The 20,993-nt window shown below is 41.2% G+C and overlaps 1 protein-coding gene across 1 annotated transcript in view; it reads left to right on the top strand.

Moving 5' to 3' along the window:
* ADCY5 (adenylate cyclase 5) overlaps positions 1-20,993 on the top strand; it is a 204,153-nt gene that overhangs the window by 141,936 nt on the left and 41,224 nt on the right. The window contains exons 4-8 of the mRNA XM_071435286.1: positions 5,971-6,082; positions 6,260-6,387; positions 9,921-10,079; positions 10,265-10,406; positions 19,237-19,377. Of these exons, the coding sequence (XP_071291387.1) occupies positions 5,971-6,082; positions 6,260-6,387; positions 9,921-10,079; positions 10,265-10,406; positions 19,237-19,377 (682 nt within the window). The remainder of the gene's footprint in view (positions 1-5,970; positions 6,083-6,259; positions 6,388-9,920; positions 10,080-10,264; positions 10,407-19,236; positions 19,378-20,993) is intronic.

Raw genomic sequence — 20,993 nt, 5'->3', positions numbered from 1 at the left:
GATGGGAGGGAGGTTTTCTGCCTTTTGTTGTAAAGAAAAAGGTGAAAAGGCTTGCAGTTTTTCAGGGGTTTGGTTTTATAGGCGGTTTTTTTGGTGTATTTCCTCCTACTTTGTGTTTTCCTCTCTCTCACCAGTACTCCTTTGCTTATCACAACATTTGTGTATATGTGCCCCTTGTCACCCTCTTGAGCAAGTGGGAGCCAGCATGAATGGTCTCAAGGTGGAATATGGTGCAAGACTGAGTCCTCCTTTCCAAAGGGGAGCTGTGCCAGCTCATGTGTCACAGCAGTCCTTGGGCTCATTTTAAACAATAGGTGATTTCCAGTACTAAATGGATCTTCTCCAAAATGACCATATAAGTTGAGGATAGAGCATGTATCTTTTTGCTGTTGTGTTTGCTTTTTTCCCATGACTGTAGGAAAAGGAAAAAATTTAACCTCTGGTCTGTCTGATGTCCTGCTGTTCTGGAGAATATTTTTTGCATCGCTAAGGCTGTGTCTTTAGCCTGTCACACAGACATCCCAAGAGAGCAAGGCTGATGTGCTGTTGAGACCTGAGATGGTCTAGAAGCAGCTTGCTGGTCTGGTCACTGGGCTGTCACTCAGCACAATGATCTGTGAGGGCCCCTTCACCCTCCCTAGGTGGGCTCTGCTGCCCTTGCTCACATTGGTGCTGCTTTTCCCAGACATGCTGCTGCCTGACCATGGCCACTGTGGCACTGCTGGGAACCTGTCCTCAGCTTGTTTTGGTTTGTCCTTTTGTTATTGCTGCTGTCAAATTCAGCAGGGAAAGAGCATGATGAGATGTTCTCAGTGTTTCTGGAAGCTGGAATCCTATCTTGTGCACAGGGTGAGTAGAAGACAAAGAGGATCTCTGTGCCATCCCATCCCCAAGTAGCTAAGAAGGAGAGATTGGATTTATCTTGATGTCTTCTCTACTCCAGGAACTTCTAGATGAACATAATACTTCGTTTGTGCCACTGGAGCTGGAAAATAATTCTGGGTCTACAGTGCAGGAGGGGAACTGGCTTTTAAACAATTGTCCAAGTGCAAAAATTGACTAATTTACTAAAATGCTGAAGAGATACTCCCACCCTGGAGATACTCAAAAGACATCTGAACATGGTCTTGGGTAACTATCTCTAGGTGGCCCTGCTTGAACAGAAGGTTAAATGAGATGACCTCCAGAGGTCCCTTCCAACTTCACCATTATTGTAGTTCTCTGAAAGCCCCTGCTTTGGTGTAAAGAGCTTGACCCAGCCTTTCAAGTGAGAGTTTTGTTAGCTTCATCTTGGTCCATCCTTTTTCTTTGTTCTTCCTTGTTCGCAGTATGACTCAATGGCATGCAACACCAATTGCAGTGGATGGTGTTGTAGCACCCTGAGACCCTGTCCTCCCCCATTAGCTTAGTGAGCTCACTGGCAAGGGCAGACTGTGTGTAAAGTCAGTGGCGTTCTTGTTACACCTTTGCTTGTGAATGCTTGCTTCTAGTGAACAATGATTATTTTACCGTGGCACATGAACTCTTTCTACTCTTGTAGGTAGTGTTCATTGTGGTAAAATACCATGGTTCAGATCCAGTCAAAAGCACTTTGCAGTTATTATAAGGCATTAAAGCTCTCTGAGTCTGGGGTTTTGTTCTGTTTCCCATGCAGTGCCTGTGGCGTTTGGTTTCCAGCAACACATGGTGTTTATATTCCTGACTGGCATCACCGTTGTGATGGTGATAGGGTTTGTGTTTCTTGCCTTGCTTGATTTATGTTGTGGCTGGCGTGCATGGCACGCACATGGCTTGAAATAGAACACGGCTGGGTATTTTGTTTTTACATTAGAAGCACTCATGATTTAATTTCGCATTTTGAATAATTCTGCATTTGCAGGGAAAAATGTGTCATGTCCCTCCTTTAATAACTGTATTAGCTCCAGACATTTAAGTCTGCATTGCAAAATCATACCCTGTAGATGTGTGTGTGTGGTTTTTAAGCATCTCGTGGTTTCCTGCTTCTCACCTTGTCCTTAGCTCTTCTCACTCCTTATAATCTTTGCTTTCTGCCAAACCTTTCCCCTTCCTGCACACTTGCAAAGAAAGTTCTCCTTTGCCATCTTTTGCCATCTCAAAGATCCTGTGATGCTTCTGCCTCAGGATCACCTGACTTATAGGAGATAGTTTTAAAGGACCTGCAGTGGTAGGACTCGGTGTAGTGGGATGGACCTGAGCTGGTCTCTGGGATGTTGCACTGAGGTTCCTGCTGGTTCCAGAGCTGCTTGTCCACAGGTATCTTAACTGTTGTGTGAATGTATTACAGACCAAAAAATGGGAAAGCTGAACTCAGCAGAATGGGAATTTTCTCCTCTTGTCTCTGCATCCTGGCTGTGTTCTCTCCATTTCAGCTCAGTCTGCCTTTGCAGTTCTGTGGAGCACTGTGCACAGAGCACTCAGACATCCTGCTCATGGAGGCCTTGCAGTCCGCTGTGTCCTGGTGGTTTTGGGAAGAGCCAAGCTCAGGCAGAGCTGGCATTGCCATGGCAGCAGCAGCTGGAGCTGTGAGCCCAGCCTGCCCTGTGCTGCCCTTCAGACATGGTGGAATCCATAGGAGCCAGCAGCTATGGGGTGTTCCAGTCCCTGGATCTGCCTTTCCTCTTCCTGCCCAGGGTTTGGGTGACACCAGACAGGTATCAGGCTGATTCCTAAGCAGAAGGAAGGATGGCAGGATCTGCCATCAGGTTCTTTTCCATCCTTTTTTCCTGTCAGCATCATGAGCCATGCAGGGCAACAGCCACAAAACTGAGCTTGCCTTGTACAGCTATGCAATCTTGAGCCAGTCCTTGCTGGAAATAGGAACTGAAATAGGAGCTTAGGAAAGTATTCACCTCTACCCTAAAACACAATTTGTGGTACTTTTCAACCAAAATAAAACAGAAAGAATTTAGAAAGACATATAAAATTAATGATAACTCCTCTTTTCTTCCCTGTCTTTCCCAGAAATGAACCATTTTCTGTATTTTTTGAGGTCATACCCTGGTTACTGCTGGACAAAACCCAATCAGATGGTAAATCTGAAGACCGTGATGGAGTGGAAAATATATCAAGAACTCTGAAACCATTACAACATTTTAATTACATGCTAAACTGGTTTTTCCACAAAGCAGTAGCCTCCCAGATGAAGGGACTGGGACTCAGGGCTGATAATAGTTGCTGATGTCCAGACTGCAGATTTTGTGGTCAATCCCTTCTAATCTGCTCCAGCTAATAGTACTGCTAAACTACTGCCTTACTCATCTCACGGTATTTTATGGCTATAATATTTATTTCCTTTGACCTTTTTGTGACCCGCTGTCATTTGCCGCACATTTTGGCACAAGGGAGGCTGTTACTGGCATTGTCCTCCCACCAGCAAGGAAATGCCATGACCTCTGAAGACTGACAAATAGTTGGCATGAGTTGGGCCCTTCATCACAATCACCAACACCATGGTCCTTTAATAAAATATTTTCACTGCTGAGGGGAGTTAGTCTGACATGGCTGAAGTGTGGAGTAAGGAGTTAAGAGTAGTGGGAATCAGTGTGTTTAATCTCTAAGGCTGCTAGTCTGGGTAAGATGCACTGGCAGGCTCTGGAGGTGCTTCAGACATCTTACTCTGTGTGTTGTGTGTATAAGGACATAGACATAACAAGCTTCATTTCAAATAACAGCTCTGACTAAACACAGGATGAGGATCATGGGCTGTTCCATGATGGCTGCTGTAAGAGACAACTCTTTTCCTTGTCACTTCTGGGTTGTTGGGTATTTTACAGGGAGCAGGCTGAATTGTAAGGGTTGCAAGGCTAGTAACAGCAGGAACAGAAATTCCTGTCTCCATTCCTCCCTTGCAGGAGGGGCTGGGACTGACAAACCTCGTTGGAGTCTCTGCTGCGGGAGCTGCAGTGCTAGCAGGAGTGTGTGGAGGGGGCAGATTAGGCAGAGGAGTAAAATGTGATTTTGTGGCTTTCTGAGTACCTTGCTGAGAGCAGAGGACAGAGGCTTCAGGCTGGGTTCCAGTTGTCAAGGACTGTTTTCTCTGACTCTTGTGTCCTGCTCTTTCTCCAGTCACCTGGCATGAATGTGTGTCTGTCCTCTCCATCTTCAGTTCCCAGCTACCTGCTCTGTCCTCTGCCGTCTCACATGCAGTCCTTTCCATACCCTGGTGAGGTTTTCCATTCCCTGCAGCCCACGTGTCCCAGAGAGTGTCTGCTGATAGCTCAGCAGTGTGGCTGTTGGGTGGCAGAGCAGGTCACACAGCTGGCTGGCCGTAATGCACCCAGGTGCTTGGTTAGCTAACACAAAATCTGTGTGCAGAACAGCTCCATAGGGCTCTGCTGATTGCTTCATTTGTGTGGTTGAAATATTGCCACCATTTCACTTCTAGAAATGTCTGATCCATTTATCTGGAATGATAGTAATGGGGAATGAAGAGAGCAACCTCAATCATTTTTCCACGTTTATTAGGCATGAGGAGAAGGCTCAGGGCATCCCTGTGTAGTATTTTCTGATACACCCGTTGATATCTGAATGTCAGGGCAGCAGCTGATCTTGATTTCTCCTGTTCTAACACAAAACTATTGCAACATGCACACAAGCAGAGTGTGAACATGTTCAAAAATTACTAATTTGCAATTTGCCCTATGTTGGAAGAGGAACGTGCTTTCAACAAGACATTTGGTTACTGCCACTAGAACTGGAGACATTTCCCATTTGTACATTACATATTAGCACGTACTTAAATTGCTTATGAGCAGTACAGACTTGTCTAAGCTTTCATTTGATTTCAAGAGTGTTTCTTCAGGAGGTTTACTTTTATTTGTAAATATGTGGAATCTTGATTTATTTTTGTGTGTTTTCTCAAGTGCTTAAAAATGGCAAAGTATATTTTGATTCAGACATCCCTGCATTCGTCTTGTTTTTCTCATGTACATTTTAGCATCAGTGTGACTAACAAAGAAATATTTAATGCAATATGTTTGCTTGGTGATTTATTGGAGTTGAAATGTAGAAGGAAAATAAGAAAAGCATGCCAGAATTGAAATGTGTTTTAGGATTTTTGCAAAAAATGCTTGTGAAAATATTTTTGTTGATTTTGCTTTCTGACTGAAGGCATTGCAGGGAATTCCAACTGAAAACATACCTCTGCAATTTGCCTAAAACATGTTGGAGTTTTATTTTACAAAGAAGAAACAATTCCAAAGTGGTTGTTTTTTATACTTTTAATTTCTTTTCCAAGTACATCTTGATGGCAATAATCAACTTCAAAGAACAAATCAACCACTGAATAAATATTCCAATATACAAGTAGAACTCATGAATTTTCTATTTATATAACTGTGTGCACATGTCTACATTTTATCTTGGATCTATATAGATAAAGTCTGCTCTTGTTTTACTGAATAGTTTTAAATTTGCCATAATGGCTGGGTTTGATTGCAAGTCAGTATTTTCCATGTTGTAATTATCAATGAGACAAAATCTTTGTGCAGCTTAAAAAAATCCCACAACCCACTGTTGTCCTTGCAGCACAACATTAATATTGATTCACTGAAATCAAAGAGTCATTAATAATACTTGTGATTCAAATAATTGCGCTTTCAAAACAGTCCAGGCTGCTTTCACAGGGCTTTCCCAGTCCATCCTGGGTGGACCTGTGATGTGATATCCTTATGTCACAGCTGGCCTCAGCTGGCAAGGTCTGCAATTGTCATTTGGCAGCACATTGGTCATTTTGGGCTTGCAGCCTAACTGGGAGGAGCTCCTGGGTGCTGCAGGTGGGGTAGGGGCTGCATCCTAAGGTACATTAAAGCTCTTCATCTCCTTGTTGCTCTGGGGCTGGGACACCCCACATGCCTTCCCATCCTAGACTTCTATGTGCAATTTACACTTACACAAATATCAGCAACAAATTTTGTAACACTTTTTTTTTTTTCCCTCTCTTTTCCCAAGCATCCTCTTTGCAGACATAGAGGGTTTCACCAGTCTGGCCTCCCAGTGCACTGCTCAGGAGCTGGTCATGACACTGAACGAGCTCTTTGCCAGATTCGATAAACTTGCAGCTGTAAGTTCTCTATTATAATTTTGTTTCCTCTTGTTTTCATTCTCCTGTTGCAAGAATGACATACTGTGCTGGTTCACTGGATTTCTTAAATATTCACTGCCCTAAAAGGCAAGCTATTGCAAGCATGAATATAAGCTGAATACTTCTTTCTCCTTTATTATTCTTATTTTTTTTAAGGAGAACCACTGTTTACGGATCAAGATCCTGGGTGATTGCTATTACTGTGTGTCTGGGTTGCCAGAAGCAAGAGCTGACCATGCACACTGCTGTGTTGAAATGGGAATGGATATGATAGAGGCCATCTCGTAAGTACCATATTCCCCAGAGAGAAGCTCAGAACAAATGCAAGTAGATTCTCTTTCCTGTTAGTTCTTAATATTAGGAGCAAGGTAACCAAACCAGAGAACTCTGGCCAGCAAAAAGGAAAAACAGCTGGAACAAAAAACCAAAATGCTGTTAAGGTTTGACAGCAGCAAAACAGACACTTGTGTCCATACAGTCATGTGGATATCAGAGCTCAGCCTCTTGATGGGAAAGGCAAAGGTTACTGTAGTTACTGGAAGTTTCATTCCCAAAGGAGGATTCCAGTAGATTGCAGAATTGTGAATTCAGAGGGTTAGTAATAACCTTATTAAATTTCAGTCGCTATTCATTTATGTCTTTAAACCAGTTTTTTACTCACCTTAAAACTGCTCTGCTAAGGTCTGTCTTGTCTAGTCCAACAAATCTTTATTTATGTGTCCCTATGCCAAAAGGGTCAGATTCAAGCCTTTCTTACTTCAGTTAAATTAATTACTGACACAGATTGGTCTTTTTGCTTTATTTCCATTTACTTCCCCATCTGTATTTTTTTCTTTTAAAACAAGTGGAGGGGCTTTGCCTGCTCCTGAGGTCAGACTAGCTACCCTGTTAGACCATTCCTGTCTTTAGAGAGTAACAAAGAGGAGACCCATATATAGTTTATTGCTTGGAGGATTACAGACAGTGTTCAATATTGTTTGCATTGTACATGTGCTTTCTTTCAGAATTCAGGGAAGGAAGATTTATTTGGTCATCTTGAGTGTATGCAAGTTCAGGTGCAAAGTTCAGTCAGTTTGTGATGGTACTGAGCAGACCTTGATATCTACACCATCCCCACTGCACAGACTCTCCTGCTCTTTCCTTTCTCTTTTGTTTTTTATTTTCTGCAAGCATCTTCTGAAGTATTAGTGGTACCAACAGAGAAGTACATGTCACATCATTCTCCATTTATTCCATGCAGTAAATTGGTGGAGTTTCCACTTCAGCTTGATAAAATCTAGAGGTACCTCCTTCCTGAGCTTGGTACAGTACATCCTATACCATTTGAATTTCTGCAAGGACATCAATACACCCCCAGAGTTTTCAACCTCATTTTCATAACACAAATACACAGGGTGAAAAGCAGCATTTTCACCCAGGAGTTCCCATTCAAAGCACAGCATGCAACAGCATTCCCGTGCTCTGTACACAGTGTACACTGCCAGGACTTTCTACCTTTTCTTTCCTGTTTTTAAACTCCATTGTCTTGGACCAGTCTCCTTTTTGGGTTTGTATGCAATGTGCAAATTAAGAGGAATTGCAAGTGACTAGTTCCCAGTAGCCCTTGAAAGAATGCTCTTTCTTCCACGTGAGATACAATTAAGTAGCAGGTGACAAAGGGTCCTGTCAAACACAAGAAGCAGCAATCCTTGGCCACCAGCCCCACAGAATGTTGTGTTCATTGCCCAGTTGTTGGCCTGATGAAATCCAGAGGCCTTCTAATGTTGCTGTATAATTCCCCACAAGGCTAAATAACACCAGGAAGTCCAGACTTCATTGATTAGCTGCAACCCACCTTACTGGAATAAACACAGAGCTGAGGTGCACTCAGTGTTTGTTTACAAATAGCTCTTCAGCAGCCTTTAAAACTTGTTTCCCACTCGCTGTATAATGAATGCATTTAACAATCTTATATCTTAATAAGCCTTGAAGGTGATTCTGTTCTCACTACCCCTGCTCTCCCTCTTCCCCCCTCCTCCCCTAAGGATCAAGATAAGAGGTTTCACAATTAAGGTAACCAATAGCTACTGAACATTTGATTGCAGGTAACAAATAACTACTGAACATTTGATTGCAGACTTCACCAGCACTGGGCCCTGCCTGTAGGCTGATTTCATCTGTGTCTAATAACAGCAGGGAGTGTTACCCCAAACAGGAAAGACTTCATGAAAATTGTATTTGCTGTACCACTGGTATAAATGAGCTGAAAAAAGGAAGTTAACAAAGGATATTTCATTTATCCAATGAATAACCAAACTTATTTGTTTGCTGCAAAGTCTGGACAAAGTCACCTGGTCATCAATGAATCTACTGAGAAAAGTTCCCTGGCCTTGTGTCAGTAACATGGCTTGGCAGGGGTGCAGGAGGGGTTGTAGCACCCAGTGGAGGGAGGAGCTGCAGCTGTATTGTTTCTATCAGGTTTACGGGTGCAGGTACATTTTTATTACTCCAGTTCCTGTTTCTTTCTCAAGTGTTGTGGTTGGAGCTTCTTCAGTTCACCAGCCTGTAACACCTTGCCCATATCAGCTTCCTTTACCTGCTAGACAATCTCTGCTGCTTGTTAATAAAAATAGTGAATGTCACTTCAGTGAGAAGGTAGTGAAACATAAGACAGGGATCATAAAGAGAAAGGAACTCGAAGAGGAGAGGAGCTGTTTCAACAAGAAGTCATCCTTGACACTGTTTTAAGGGACATCTTGCACTGTTAGGAGGGAGCTGGAGTCCAGAACTGGTCTATCTTTATTCATGAAATTCCATTAATAACTAAAGTAAAAATATTAGGACTGTGTTGATGTTAGGGAGTTGGGAGGACTTACCTATCCAGATGATGTTATCTAGAAAGGACTGGATGAACCTGAAAACTGAAGAGACTGAAATCTGATAGGTTTAAAGTACTTCCTTGTGCAAGAAACTTACTACACAAAGGAAGGGACAGTGGTATGTGATGGAGGTGAATTGGCCTGTGAAGCATGGACATTCTGGGAGTGATGTGATTGGCAATAAAGAGAAGCAAGAGTTGTTCTGAAGGCCTCATCAAGGCTTTTCCCTACTCATACTCCTAAATATATTTCTCATGTGAACAGCTCTTGAAGTTAATTTTTGCCCTGAAGGGGAAAACTCACAAAGTATTCCAGCAGTCTTTTTGGGAGTAAGCAGAGCATCCAAAATCTCATTACATTCAGAACTTGAGTATTTGTAGCTGCCTGTTTGGAGTGACTCCAATAGATGTGGTTCTCTGGTCTTGCTGCTGTAAGGCCTGCTCAAGCTTTCCAGCTTCAGTGAGGTATTTCACACACATATCATATTTCATCTGTGGAAGAGTTGATGCTTGGTGCCATACAGACAAATTAAGATCTCTGAAATCATTTCCTTTTTCTCTTTGCAACATGCTATTACTCTTAATGAGGCCAAGTGCTGGCAGGTTATGTCCAGCTTTGGTATGGAAATCAGAGACCAGCACTTTAATCCTTTTACTGCCCCAGAGATAATTTTTTTATAAGTTCTCAACTTGGTCCTGAGTTCAGTGTACATGGATTTACTCCAAGAGCTCCATGTTCTAATTAGGGCTCTTCTTGGCCAGCCTGGCCATCCAAGAGCAGTACAGCTCGTCCAGTTTTGTTCTGCTGTCCTCTTGATGTGGATGAGCTGTGCCATGTGTATCTGTGAATCATTTATGGATCATGATGGATTTTTGTGTTCTGGGTGCAAGTTTGTGCTGCTGACAATTGCAGCCATTCAGTTGTTAGTAATGGCCCTTCTCCCCCCTGTCTCTTTTCAGGCTGGTCCGTGAGGTGACGGGCGTGAATGTCAACATGAGGGTCGGGATCCACAGTGGCAGAGTTCACTGCGGGGTCCTGGGCCTCAGGAAGTGGCAGTTTGATGTGTGGTCCAATGATGTCACCTTAGCCAACCACATGGAAGCAGGGGGCAAAGCTGGGTAAGTTGCTTCATCCAAGCTGTTGTGTTTATCCATTAAACTCCCACACTAAATGTGTAAGAGTGATGGCGTGGCTAAATCAATTGGGGTTTATTGCTGGTTTGTTCCAATACATGGAACCCATCCCTGGCAGGATCTGGCTTTACAGAGTCTACAAAACTTCCTTGTCTTTTGTCTCATTGAAGGCGCATCCACATAACAAAAGCAACCCTGAACTATCTCAATGGAGACTACGAGGTGGAGCTGGGCTTTGGAGGGGAGCGCAACGCTTACCTGAAAGAGCACAGCATTGAGACCTTCCTGATTGTGAGGTGCAGCCAGAAGAGGGTAAGGCCAAACAAACTAACGCAGGTTTAGGTACCTTTCATATCTTGATGTCTCTGACAGACCAAAGTAGAGCCTTTATAGATGAGACAGATGACATTCAGTGGCAAAAATTCCTGTTTCTCTCTCCTCTTCTTGAACTTTTATGTGCACAGGAGGGAATAGCCACCATCTACAAAGGTGTCTGCATCTAGCTCTTTCTAATTCTTTCAAAGAAGTTGTCCTCAATTGTTTTCAAAATCATGTTGAAAAATGTTGTTAATATAGATATGTATTTTGTAGAAGTACTTAAAGGCATAGATTAAAACCACAGAGATCTTTTCTCTGTCAGATTACAGAGGTGATTTTGTCTGCCTGCTCACCAGATAAATGAATATGAAGATTAGAGCAGTTCCTATCATTGCTTTTCAGTCTCTCTTTCTGAAGATGAGAAAAACTGGTCCACTGTAATGATCAATCATCATTGTGAAAGTAAGATGAGATCATACCAAATGTGACATGGGTCAGGCTGCACAAAATAAGGCTGTGAGGGCATTACTGACTTGAGCTTGATCAAGTCAACCTCAAGTGGACATCAACCAATAAATCTTCTTTTTGTGACACTGCCAATGGCAAACTATCAGTAGTGTGTATTCTTTTTAAAAACAGTAGAAATACTAGAAAAGGACCTTTTTGATCTAGTTGAGCATAGCCAATAATATTTCTCTTAGTAATTTCTGCACTATAGCCCCTACTTTGCTATTCACAGTATGGGCAAGCATATACAGATTGGCCTGAATTGAAAATAATTTAATATGTTTCTGAATCTAAAACCTTCCCACATCTGTAAATATGATTGCTATGAGATTAGGTGAATTAGTGTTTTTGACATGTTGCAACAGCACAGTTGATTTGAATAACCAACACCTGTATAGAAAGACTTTGCTACCATTGCCTCATTTCCTGAGAGAATGGAAGTCTCAAATCTCCTTAATAGATATTGTGTAAAAAACCTCCAAGAAAATCCCTTATCATCTGCTAAAAAGAGAAGCTGATGTTTTGGTCTCTATCTGCTCATAAAATAAATCTCATTAACAATGTCAATCTTCAAAAGAGGATTAGAACTTGCAGTGCAAGATTGTTGTTCCTGAGCATCACTGCCTGTCAGTGAGCCAGCTGATGTTTTAGGTATCTAAGTCACTTCCTCTTTGCTGGGCAGATTTAAGAATATAAGCCAAAATACCCCTGTGGTCAGACCCCATCTCTTGGAGTGGAGAGCCTATACTGACTCTTAAATCATACCTGGTTGTCTGCATGTTTTTGTGGAGAACCAAAAGTTTCTCTGGAGAGAACATGAAGACATAAGCACTTCAGAGTGCTTGGCATCTGCCTTCATTTCTGAACACAGGATATATTTTGAGTAAGAGATTGGACAGAGACTCATAAGAGATGTGGATTCCATTCCAGACATAGGTTTTGAGGAATTTGCATCTTTATGCCTTGATTTGCCATAGGAAAATGAAATGGGCCATTCTTTCACTGCTTTATATGTATTTATTGCAGCTCTGTTACCTAGTGTAGCCCTTAGCTGAAGTTTCTGAGCACTACTATAATGCTGCTGTAACGTGCTGCATCCCAGAATAACTAAAAATTGGGAAATTTGGATGACTTATGTAATTATTGGGCTAAACTGAGACATTAAAAAGCAGCTATGCAGTGTCATGGGTATTAGGTGTTTGGAGTTTGAGGTGTTTCTGGTTTGCCCATACTGCTGCAACTTTTGTGCTCCCATAGCTGTTTTTTATCTCTTTGTGAATAGTTTCATAGAATCATAGGAAGCCTTGGATTGGAAAGGGCCTTAAAGATTATCTTGGCCCAACCCCCTGTCAGGGCAAGGACACCCTCCATTAGTCCAGGTTGCTCAAAGCTCCATCCAGCCTGGCCTTGGACACTTCCAGGGATGGGACATCCTCTATTTCTCTTGACAACCTGTTCCAGTGTTTAAAGTTCTCTCCCTGTTCAAAAACTCTTTTTCACACAACATGAAGATCAGAAGTGAGAAAAGCTTTTGCCCATTGTCAGTTCAGTCAGTCTTGAACTTTTTGCCTGATGGCAAAGTTCTGGTACTTTACTTTTTCCTTTCATTTCTGCTTGATTTTAATGACTTCTTGTGATGTATTTAGCCAGGTTTTCAGTTCATTCTGTTCCAGTAATGGCCATAAAATGTTCACCTGGCTTAGTGAAGAGTTGCTGTGAGTTGTGTCTGGGTTCCTGCTGTCCTTGTACATAAGGCTTGGCATTAGTATTGACCTGAGAGCAGATCCAAGTAACTGCCTGAGCTGTTCCTTAGTTCACATAGCAGAATTATTTGGATACCTGCTTCATCAGTCCCACAGCCATCAAAACCCAACAATACCATGAGTATTGATAAATAGATAAAATGTAAGGGTATATGTTCCCTACTCTTTCTTCTTCCTGCTGCCACAGGGAGCCACAACTTTGAATTTTCTGTCTTTTTTATTTTTTTAACTTTTTCATTGTGTTAATGCCATTTCTTGGGCACAAAGTGGGAGGAACATCTATCTAATATTTTTGTTCCAGGAACTGAAAATAGCTTCTTCTTTGAAAATATTTTTTTTTGCTTTTTCCTTTTAAAAAATGCTATTAACTGGAATATAGTCAATGTGGTTTTAGGAGGGAGAAAAGCTAGATTCTTCTCCCTGAGTCTTTAATAATATTGCTAGATGTGAAAATGTAGTCCTTGTTTTCTGTCTGATACACAGAAGAGGTGCTTTCTATTAAAAGAGAACAGAAGGAAAAGTTTTAAAATCCAGTCTTTTTGGACTTTTTCTCCTCATCTTTACCTCCAGATCTGCTTTCACCTTTCTGTTTGCCCTGTCCTGTGATTCTGCTGCCCTCATGGGTGAGCACTTGACTGAAAAGATGAAATTAGCAGGTTCTGCCATAAAGGTCTGTTGAATCTTTTGCTGTGGTTTGTTTGCTCCCATTAGTGCTAAGACTGGGCTGCTCTAAAACCTGGATTGCTCTGGTTGTCTGTCAGCAATTGTACCCCCTCTCCCTCTCCTTTTTTCTCCTGAGGCAGACTCTTCTAATGTTTTCACACAACAAGAAGAGACAAGCACATCTCTCATATTTTCTTGCTCCTCAAAGGAAACCTTTACCTTTTGCAAAGTTGGATTATCTCAGTGTCTTCTATTTATTCTGTGATGAACTAATGTGATTCCTGATAATGAAATTAAATTTCTGCCTGTGATCTCTAAGGGAATGATGCATTTTGTACACTTAAATGGCTCAAGTTCCACTTCTACTATATTAGTCCTCAAATGTTGGGTGCTAATACTCCTTTTCTTCATATCTATCAAATACACCTCTGCCTCTCCCATTATCCAAATCATTGCTCACTTGCTGCCACTTGAGAGAAGAAAAAAATTCAACCAAATCTACCCTAAGAGTAGTAACTGAGTAACACTGCTTGTAACTTTCATCCAGACTAATATTTCCTTATTCAACACTGTCTCTTGCCATTTCACTAGGAACAAGCTCTTTTCACAGCTTCATGTTCCCCATCTGTCTTAGCCCTTACTCTCCAACACAGCTCTCTGTCAAAGTCTCTATGGAAGAAACAAAGCCAGTGAGAGCTACTGCATTTTTTTTCTCATTAGAAAAAATTGGATTCAAGGCTGTTAATCCAAACCCAGCATTTGCTGCTCTACAAGCTATGTGTCATGATCACTGACTAAATAGTTATTAAAAATATCTGTTACCAGAACTGACATGGAAGTTGGCAGTTTTCCACAGATCTGGAATGGAGGTTGTCTTTCTGAATTCAGCACATCACACTTCAAGTTTTGCTTCCAGACATGGTTTTGTGGGACTTGGCAGTGCTGTATTTAATGATCTTAAATGCAACCTAAATGATTCTATAATTCAATGTTTTCCATTTATAACCTTCCCTTTTGCCTCCACTGAGGCAGTAGTGATTACCTGGAAAAAACCAATCTGCTCCTTCTGTTCTACAGTAATGAAGAATTGAAAGTTTCTGTTATCCTCACATGGTATAGGGTGATTTGCACAGGGTAACTTGGATTCTTATCCAGTTAATTTTTACAATCATTTGGATATGTGTTTCTAATGGACTTAATATATTAGAATGGTAGAAATACAGGAATTCTCCAAGGAGATCCTTGCCTTTCTTCCTTACTGGCTTCATTCTTTACCTGAAAGTCTGTATTTCCAGATAAACAGCAATTTATCAGCTAGAATTACTAAAACTGTTGCCCACATTTTAATGATTCCCAAACTTAACCCCTAGGCATTTCAATGGCCTGCACAACAATGTCTTTACCCTTCTACAAAGTGATTTTGTTTTATCCATGTTTTTTAGCTTACCCTGCAGACTGTAGCGTTCATATCGCATAGCTCTGACCCTCCACCATCACAACTTTTATATCTGCCCTTCTGAATCTTATTCAAACCATTTGTCCCAGTCATTATTGCTATCTTATCACTTCCCTGATACTCTTACAGTACTCCATTTACATATTCCCAGTTCTTGTGCTGCCCAAGTTTCTGGTGCTTGTACAGGAGCGTGTCACTCTGTGGTTGTTGCTCACTTTCTGCTCTTCTCTGTGATCAGGTGCTGCTCTAATTTGCAGAGCCATCACAACTCTGCTTCCCAGCACTTCAAAGCTTTACTCTGAGAAGAGTGGAAAAGTGTGTGTTTGGAGGGAAACAGACCTTAAGGGGAATAAGATTTTAACAGCACATAGTTTTACAGCTAGTTTTATCATCCTCAACATTGTCAGAATCTAGGGGAATGCTTTGCTTTGGACATGAGTAGAAACAAAATGTGCCTGCAAACAGATGAGCAATACTGCTGACCAAACATGCTGTGCTGAGTGCACAAAGTCTGCAAAGGGAAAAAATGTTTATTTTTTCTAATGTCTTACAATTGATTACACTTGGGTGTTTCTTTTAACAATAGCAGGTACACACCAGTTTCAGAAAGGATTGTTGATGGTGGCCTTAAAACAGCTCAAGAAAACTTTGGCTGTAACTCCTAGAAAAACAATTCTCATTCTTTTCTAAATAGCGCCCTGGAATTCCGTCCAGCTGAAGAAACAAAATGGTCCTTTAAATGTTGATCATGTGACTCTCCTAAAACACAATCAATCTAATGTGATGATTCCTCAATTTAAGACATTTAATCAGAGCTCAGCAGGGTTCCACTTATGTGGATTTATGAAGGCAGTGGTTTGGAGCATGTAACACTACCAGAAACATCATGCACATGTCAGAAGAACTTCAAGAAAATCTAAATAATATGTAGCTAAATCTGATATGGCTGATCCATAATCAGATTTCACTGCTGCACTGATAGTGATCAATATGTTGGAAAATCCTATTACACACACACTAAAGAAATAACAGGCATTCTTGATTCAATTGATATGTACAAGAAAACCCCAGCTCTTTCTGCAGCTTTGCTGTAACATTACTGTAGCTCAGTGTGTGGGAACTGGTGGTGGGAACACAATGAAACCCCTGGGAATCAGATTTACAGTCTCTTTGTGAGTCCAGATTTGAAAAGTTCCCACAACAGCTTTCTGGAGTTTAGCCACCTAAAATCTGAAAAACTCATTGCTGTCAGAAACTTTTGCACCTTCTCTTGTTGGTAGTACCTGTAATGAATAGGACTGAAAGGTATCATCCCTTCTCTTTCTTTATTCTTCTTTTCCAGTCTTGTTATGCCTTAGGCAGCTTTGTGTGCAAGTTGTCCTTATGCTGTCACTTAGCCAGGAAGAAACAGAGGAGGCATCCTCATAAATTTCCACAGAGGAGCTGTGACCCATCTAATGCTTCATTTTTAGAGTTTGTTATTTTCATCACCCACTGAACAAGTGATTTTGCAGAAAATAAATTATCTCAAGTTTTTAAAACAACAGGTTTAATTTTTTCTTTAATAAGTGTTGATGTTAGCAGCAAAGTCCTATTATACAAGATGACCTTGTAGCACATTACGTAATGTGGAAAAGCAGAAGTGCACTGTGCTTGTATATATGTATTTTAATCTGATTGGAAATATTGCTGAAACATTGTCCACAATCCAGTGAAACTTCCTACAAGAGGTGGGGGGGGAAATACTGCCAGAGTTCATGAAGCCATGGAAAATTTATGGCACCTGACCTCATGGTTAGAAACAATCTCAGAATTACATGTTTACCCATTTTCCTGTTCTTACCTCAATCCAGATGTGTCAATAAATATGTATGAGGTCATTAATTTCCTTCAAATTCATCAAGCAGTGCTCCAGACCCACTAGCACTTGCAGCAGGTATGAGGATCACTCATGGGCTGAGAGGGGTACTATGTCTTCATGGACTTTGGCATTAAGGCTTTTCTCAAATTCTAACCAAATTTACTAACTCATGGGGCAAAAACCTGCTGTATATCACTTTTATCATCTGTTGATGTAAAGGCATTTCTAAAGTAACCAAATAGTTTTGCTTTTATGGGTCCCCAGACTAGTTTCAACATCTGGAATTTTTTATTCCATTTGGTTGAAAAACTCTCCCCTTAGTTGGAATAAAATGGATTGACAGTGTCACTTCTGTTATTGAAAAACAATATCTATTTGCTTGGAGATAATGAAACTGTATTCCCTACCAGTTTTCTGGCATCACATCATAAAAGAAAGAAGCATAACTATGAAAAAGATTGCATAACTGAAAAAAGCCACAAGAAAGTATTACAAATAATGGCAATGAGTATAAAGAGCAGCGAGTCTTAAAAAACAAAACCTCAAACCAACTCAAATCTGGACATCAAGATTTCATCACATTAATGTATTTTTAGAAACATTTAAAAGAAGTCTCTCCTGGAAGTTATCCAGTGGCTCTGTCATGGTGGCTCATGTGAAACTCAGCTGGTGCCAAGTGCTGGAATTTTCAGGCTTTTCAGATGAACCAGTGGTGGGTTCAGTGTGGGGAAGAGGCGATGTGGTAGGCACTCGCTGTCCTGGGGGCATCCATGTGGGAGCACCTATGGTTCTCCTGATGTCATCCTGCTCCCACAGGGTTTCCTTGTGACCCTACACCTGTCATCCTGGCTGGGTGAAGGTCTTTGCAGCACCACTGCTGCTCACTGTCACGGGGCCAGCTGGCCGTGGGGCACAGGGCTCTGTCACAGGTGGCCCCATGTCCCCAGCCCATGGCCATGGGGCTGCAGCCCCACGGGCTCTGCAGTGTTGGGTGCCCGTGTGGTGAGCTGTGCTCTCCAGGGAAATGTTGTCATTGTAGCTGACTCTTCCTTGCAAGGAGAGAGATGATTTCCCATGCTTGTCAGTCAGGCAGCTTTCTCCAGCACTGAATTTCAGCAAGCCTTTTTAAATTTCTTTTTTAAAACCCTAATTTAAGGCAGCACAGCACTTGACATTTAACTCTGTTGTTACCATGGAGATAACACCAGGTATTTTGCAAACTCCTGAAAGGTACAAGTTACACTGAATAGTGGGGAATCAAAATAAATAGATATGGAATGCAGACTCCAGGCAAGAAAAACAGCGGACCAACTTGTATTGTCAAATAACACTTGAACCAAAACTCTAGAGTTGAAAGCAATAGAGGCTTTCTTTTTAAATAACTCATTTGTCTGGAAATCTAAAATTAACTATTAAGTCTGTTTTCTTCTCTAATGTCATTGAAGCAGCAATTCTCTTGAAAAAGTTTAATCTCTCAAGTAATAAACAACAATCCATACCCTCTCTTGTCCCAGTCAATCTTTTCAATCTCTCCAGAGTTTGTCTGTTTTATGCAAGAGTATAGAAATTACCACCCTTCTGAGTCAGTACAGGTAAATCACACAATCCTCCCTGAGCCAGTCTGCAGTGCAGCCCTTGCTAGAGGGACTTGTGTTCACAGAGCACATTCCTTGTGGAAACCTGCCTGTCTTTTTGGCTAGGGACTATATTCAAAATAAGGAACTAATCTGCCTGTTGTTGAGCCTAGTTACAGGTTGCTCTTCCGTGCTCTTGAGACTGGCACTGAGCTGGAATGAAACCTGTCTGACAGATCCTGTGCTAACCTCACAGTAAGCTCCCATTGCAGCCAAGAGGCAAAGCCTTGATAACAAAATCAAAGACTCTGTCCAAACTTTAGGAGAATTAGTGTCAATGTCAAATTGGAAGGTAGCATTAGAGTTGGGAAGACCATTTTGTCACACTCTGCAATTGCATTACCCTAATGTGAACACAGTTGTTTGCAAGATTTACATGCTTTCCTTAGCATGTCTGGGAATATGCTCTTGCAAGTGTGGAAAATTATTTGCTTCTGCCTATAGAGAAAGGTGTCCTGTATTCTGCCTATAGAGAAAGGAGGCCCATTGCTTCAAGGAGCTTTAAAGCTCTTGGTCTTCAATCAAATCACTCTGTTGTTTCTCTTCTAGATGTAACTGTTCTTTGGCTTTTTGAGGACCCTCTGTGTAGTATCTCATCTCGGAGCTGCAATTTTCTATCTGAAATTATTCAGTTTTATTCAATTTGCTAATAAAGACAATAGATGTCTCCATTTTTGAATGCTCCCCATGTTTACACAGGTTATGGTGGTCATTCAGAACAAGTAAAAGAATAAAATGATGGGCACCATTTAGAGTAAAGTGTTCTAAAAATAAGAGAAAGAAATGCTGACTGTGCTTCTGATCAGTGACTGCTTCATAGAGTTCAAGGTGCCAAGCCAGCTTTTGGAGTGAGAGATCAGACGTGAGAGATGCTTGGAGAATGACTGCTGTGTAAATGTTTGAAGATGTATCATGCATTTCTCTGTGGTTTCTATTCCAGAAAGACGAGAAAGCCACGATAGCCAAGATGAACCGGCAGCGCGCCAACTCCATCAGCCATAACCCGCCTCACTGGGGTGTTGACCGGCCCTTCTACAACCACCTGGGAGGCCACCAGGTCTCCAAGGAGATGAAGAGAATGGTAATGCCTTGCTCTGTGGACATTAATTCATTTTCTTCTTAATAGGGTGTTATATATCCCTCCTGCTTTGTCTGAAGGTTTTTACAGCCCCCGAGGGCGTTTTCCAAATGGGGGTGGAAAATTCTACTTTGACTCCAGAAATAACAATGATCAGTACATCTGGAGGTGAGTGATTGTGAGATGAGGCACAAGGTTGTTGGAGAGGGGAAGGGAGGCTGAATGGCTCAAAGAAGGATCTTTTGTCTGACTTGTCCCACATTCTGAACACTCATCCAGGCTGTGTGAGAAGATGTGATTATGTGCAAAAACTGCTCCATAACCCAGGCATTCAAGAGGCATATGACTGACATTTCTGTTAGCTCAGTACCTGCAGAGGGTTCTTGCAATGTCACAGCCAGGTGCTGTTCTCCTCTCCTCTCTGTGTGCTGTGGGGCCCCAGGGATGTCACTGCCATGTTTAATCCTGGAGAACACATCCTCGAGTACATGGATTAATTGGCCTAAGGTAGCAGGCATCTTCATTTCTTTCTTGTACCTTTCACAGTCTTTCTAAATTAAAATGAACAAGAGCTAATTACCAATTCAGTTTTGCACTGAGAGGACTTTTATGGCTTATTTTACATAAAAGGTGTAGATGATATCTTTGTTTTCTGCAATAAAGATTAAGAAGGTAGCTTATATTATAGTGGCTATTTTTAATAATAATAGAAATATTTAGCACCTCTGTAATTGCATGCATAATCAGATTGTTCTATAACCTTATTTATGCTGTTTTGACCCTTCATGCACTGTCAAAAGTGTCTATTTGTTACTCACTTTGTTGTCTATAGTCAAAGTTCTGCTCCAGGTCATCAAAGCCTTTAAATATTTTAAAAAATATATGAACATGAGATTCAATCCCACAGTTTAAAAATTTGGTCATAGCTTTAAGAAATTGCATATGGTATCTTTTAAAGGGAAATGCTGGCACATTTATTAGTAGTTGGTGCTAACATTATTCAATCTTAATATTATTTTACAGTGCTAAACCAAATTTCTTAGTAATAGTAACGTTTCTTTCATTTCTCAGATCTCCAAATGAGGGCTTCTGACATGAGCATACAGATCAGTGGAACTGTGCATTTTTTTTATGTGGGCTTTTCAATAGGGTGTGCTCAATAGGCATGACATTATTAGAAGAGACTAATCACACTAGCACATAATTATAATTATAAGTTTCTTTGAATAGCTTTTAAGGGGTTCTTGAAGCCTCCTGTTCAGAAACAAGGTGTATGCATGCCAAATGGTATTATGCTTCTTGGTGTTAATTACAGTTTGCCGTGTCTAGCTGGTTGTTCAGTTGGAAAAACATAATTATTTATTGAAATACCAAGCTGAGTCCTAAAAACTTCACTGCCCCTCACTTGTAGGAGGAAAAAGACTTTCTTTTTTTTTTTCCTTATCTTGAGCCTTTCCCTATAATGCTATTTTCCTTCTTGAAAATTCAGCAGCTCAGAAAGTCGCTTCTACTACTCAATCTGCCTCTTGTATTAAGCTCTCTTTAGAGAAGCTGATGTTGCATGCATCAGGCAGTTTCTTGAAAACAAACGGAAACCTGATTTAGATGGATTATTTTCA

The sequence above is a fragment of the Agelaius tricolor genome, unplaced genomic scaffold, assembly GCF_023055355.1.
Source record: "Agelaius tricolor isolate 1412-34295 unplaced genomic scaffold, bAgeTri1.0.p SCAF_10, whole genome shotgun sequence".
Lineage (NCBI taxonomy): Eukaryota > Metazoa > Chordata > Aves > Passeriformes > Icteridae > Agelaius > Agelaius tricolor.
The sequence above is the reverse complement of the archived record's forward strand: the minus strand, read 5'-3'. Positions and strand labels throughout refer to the sequence as shown.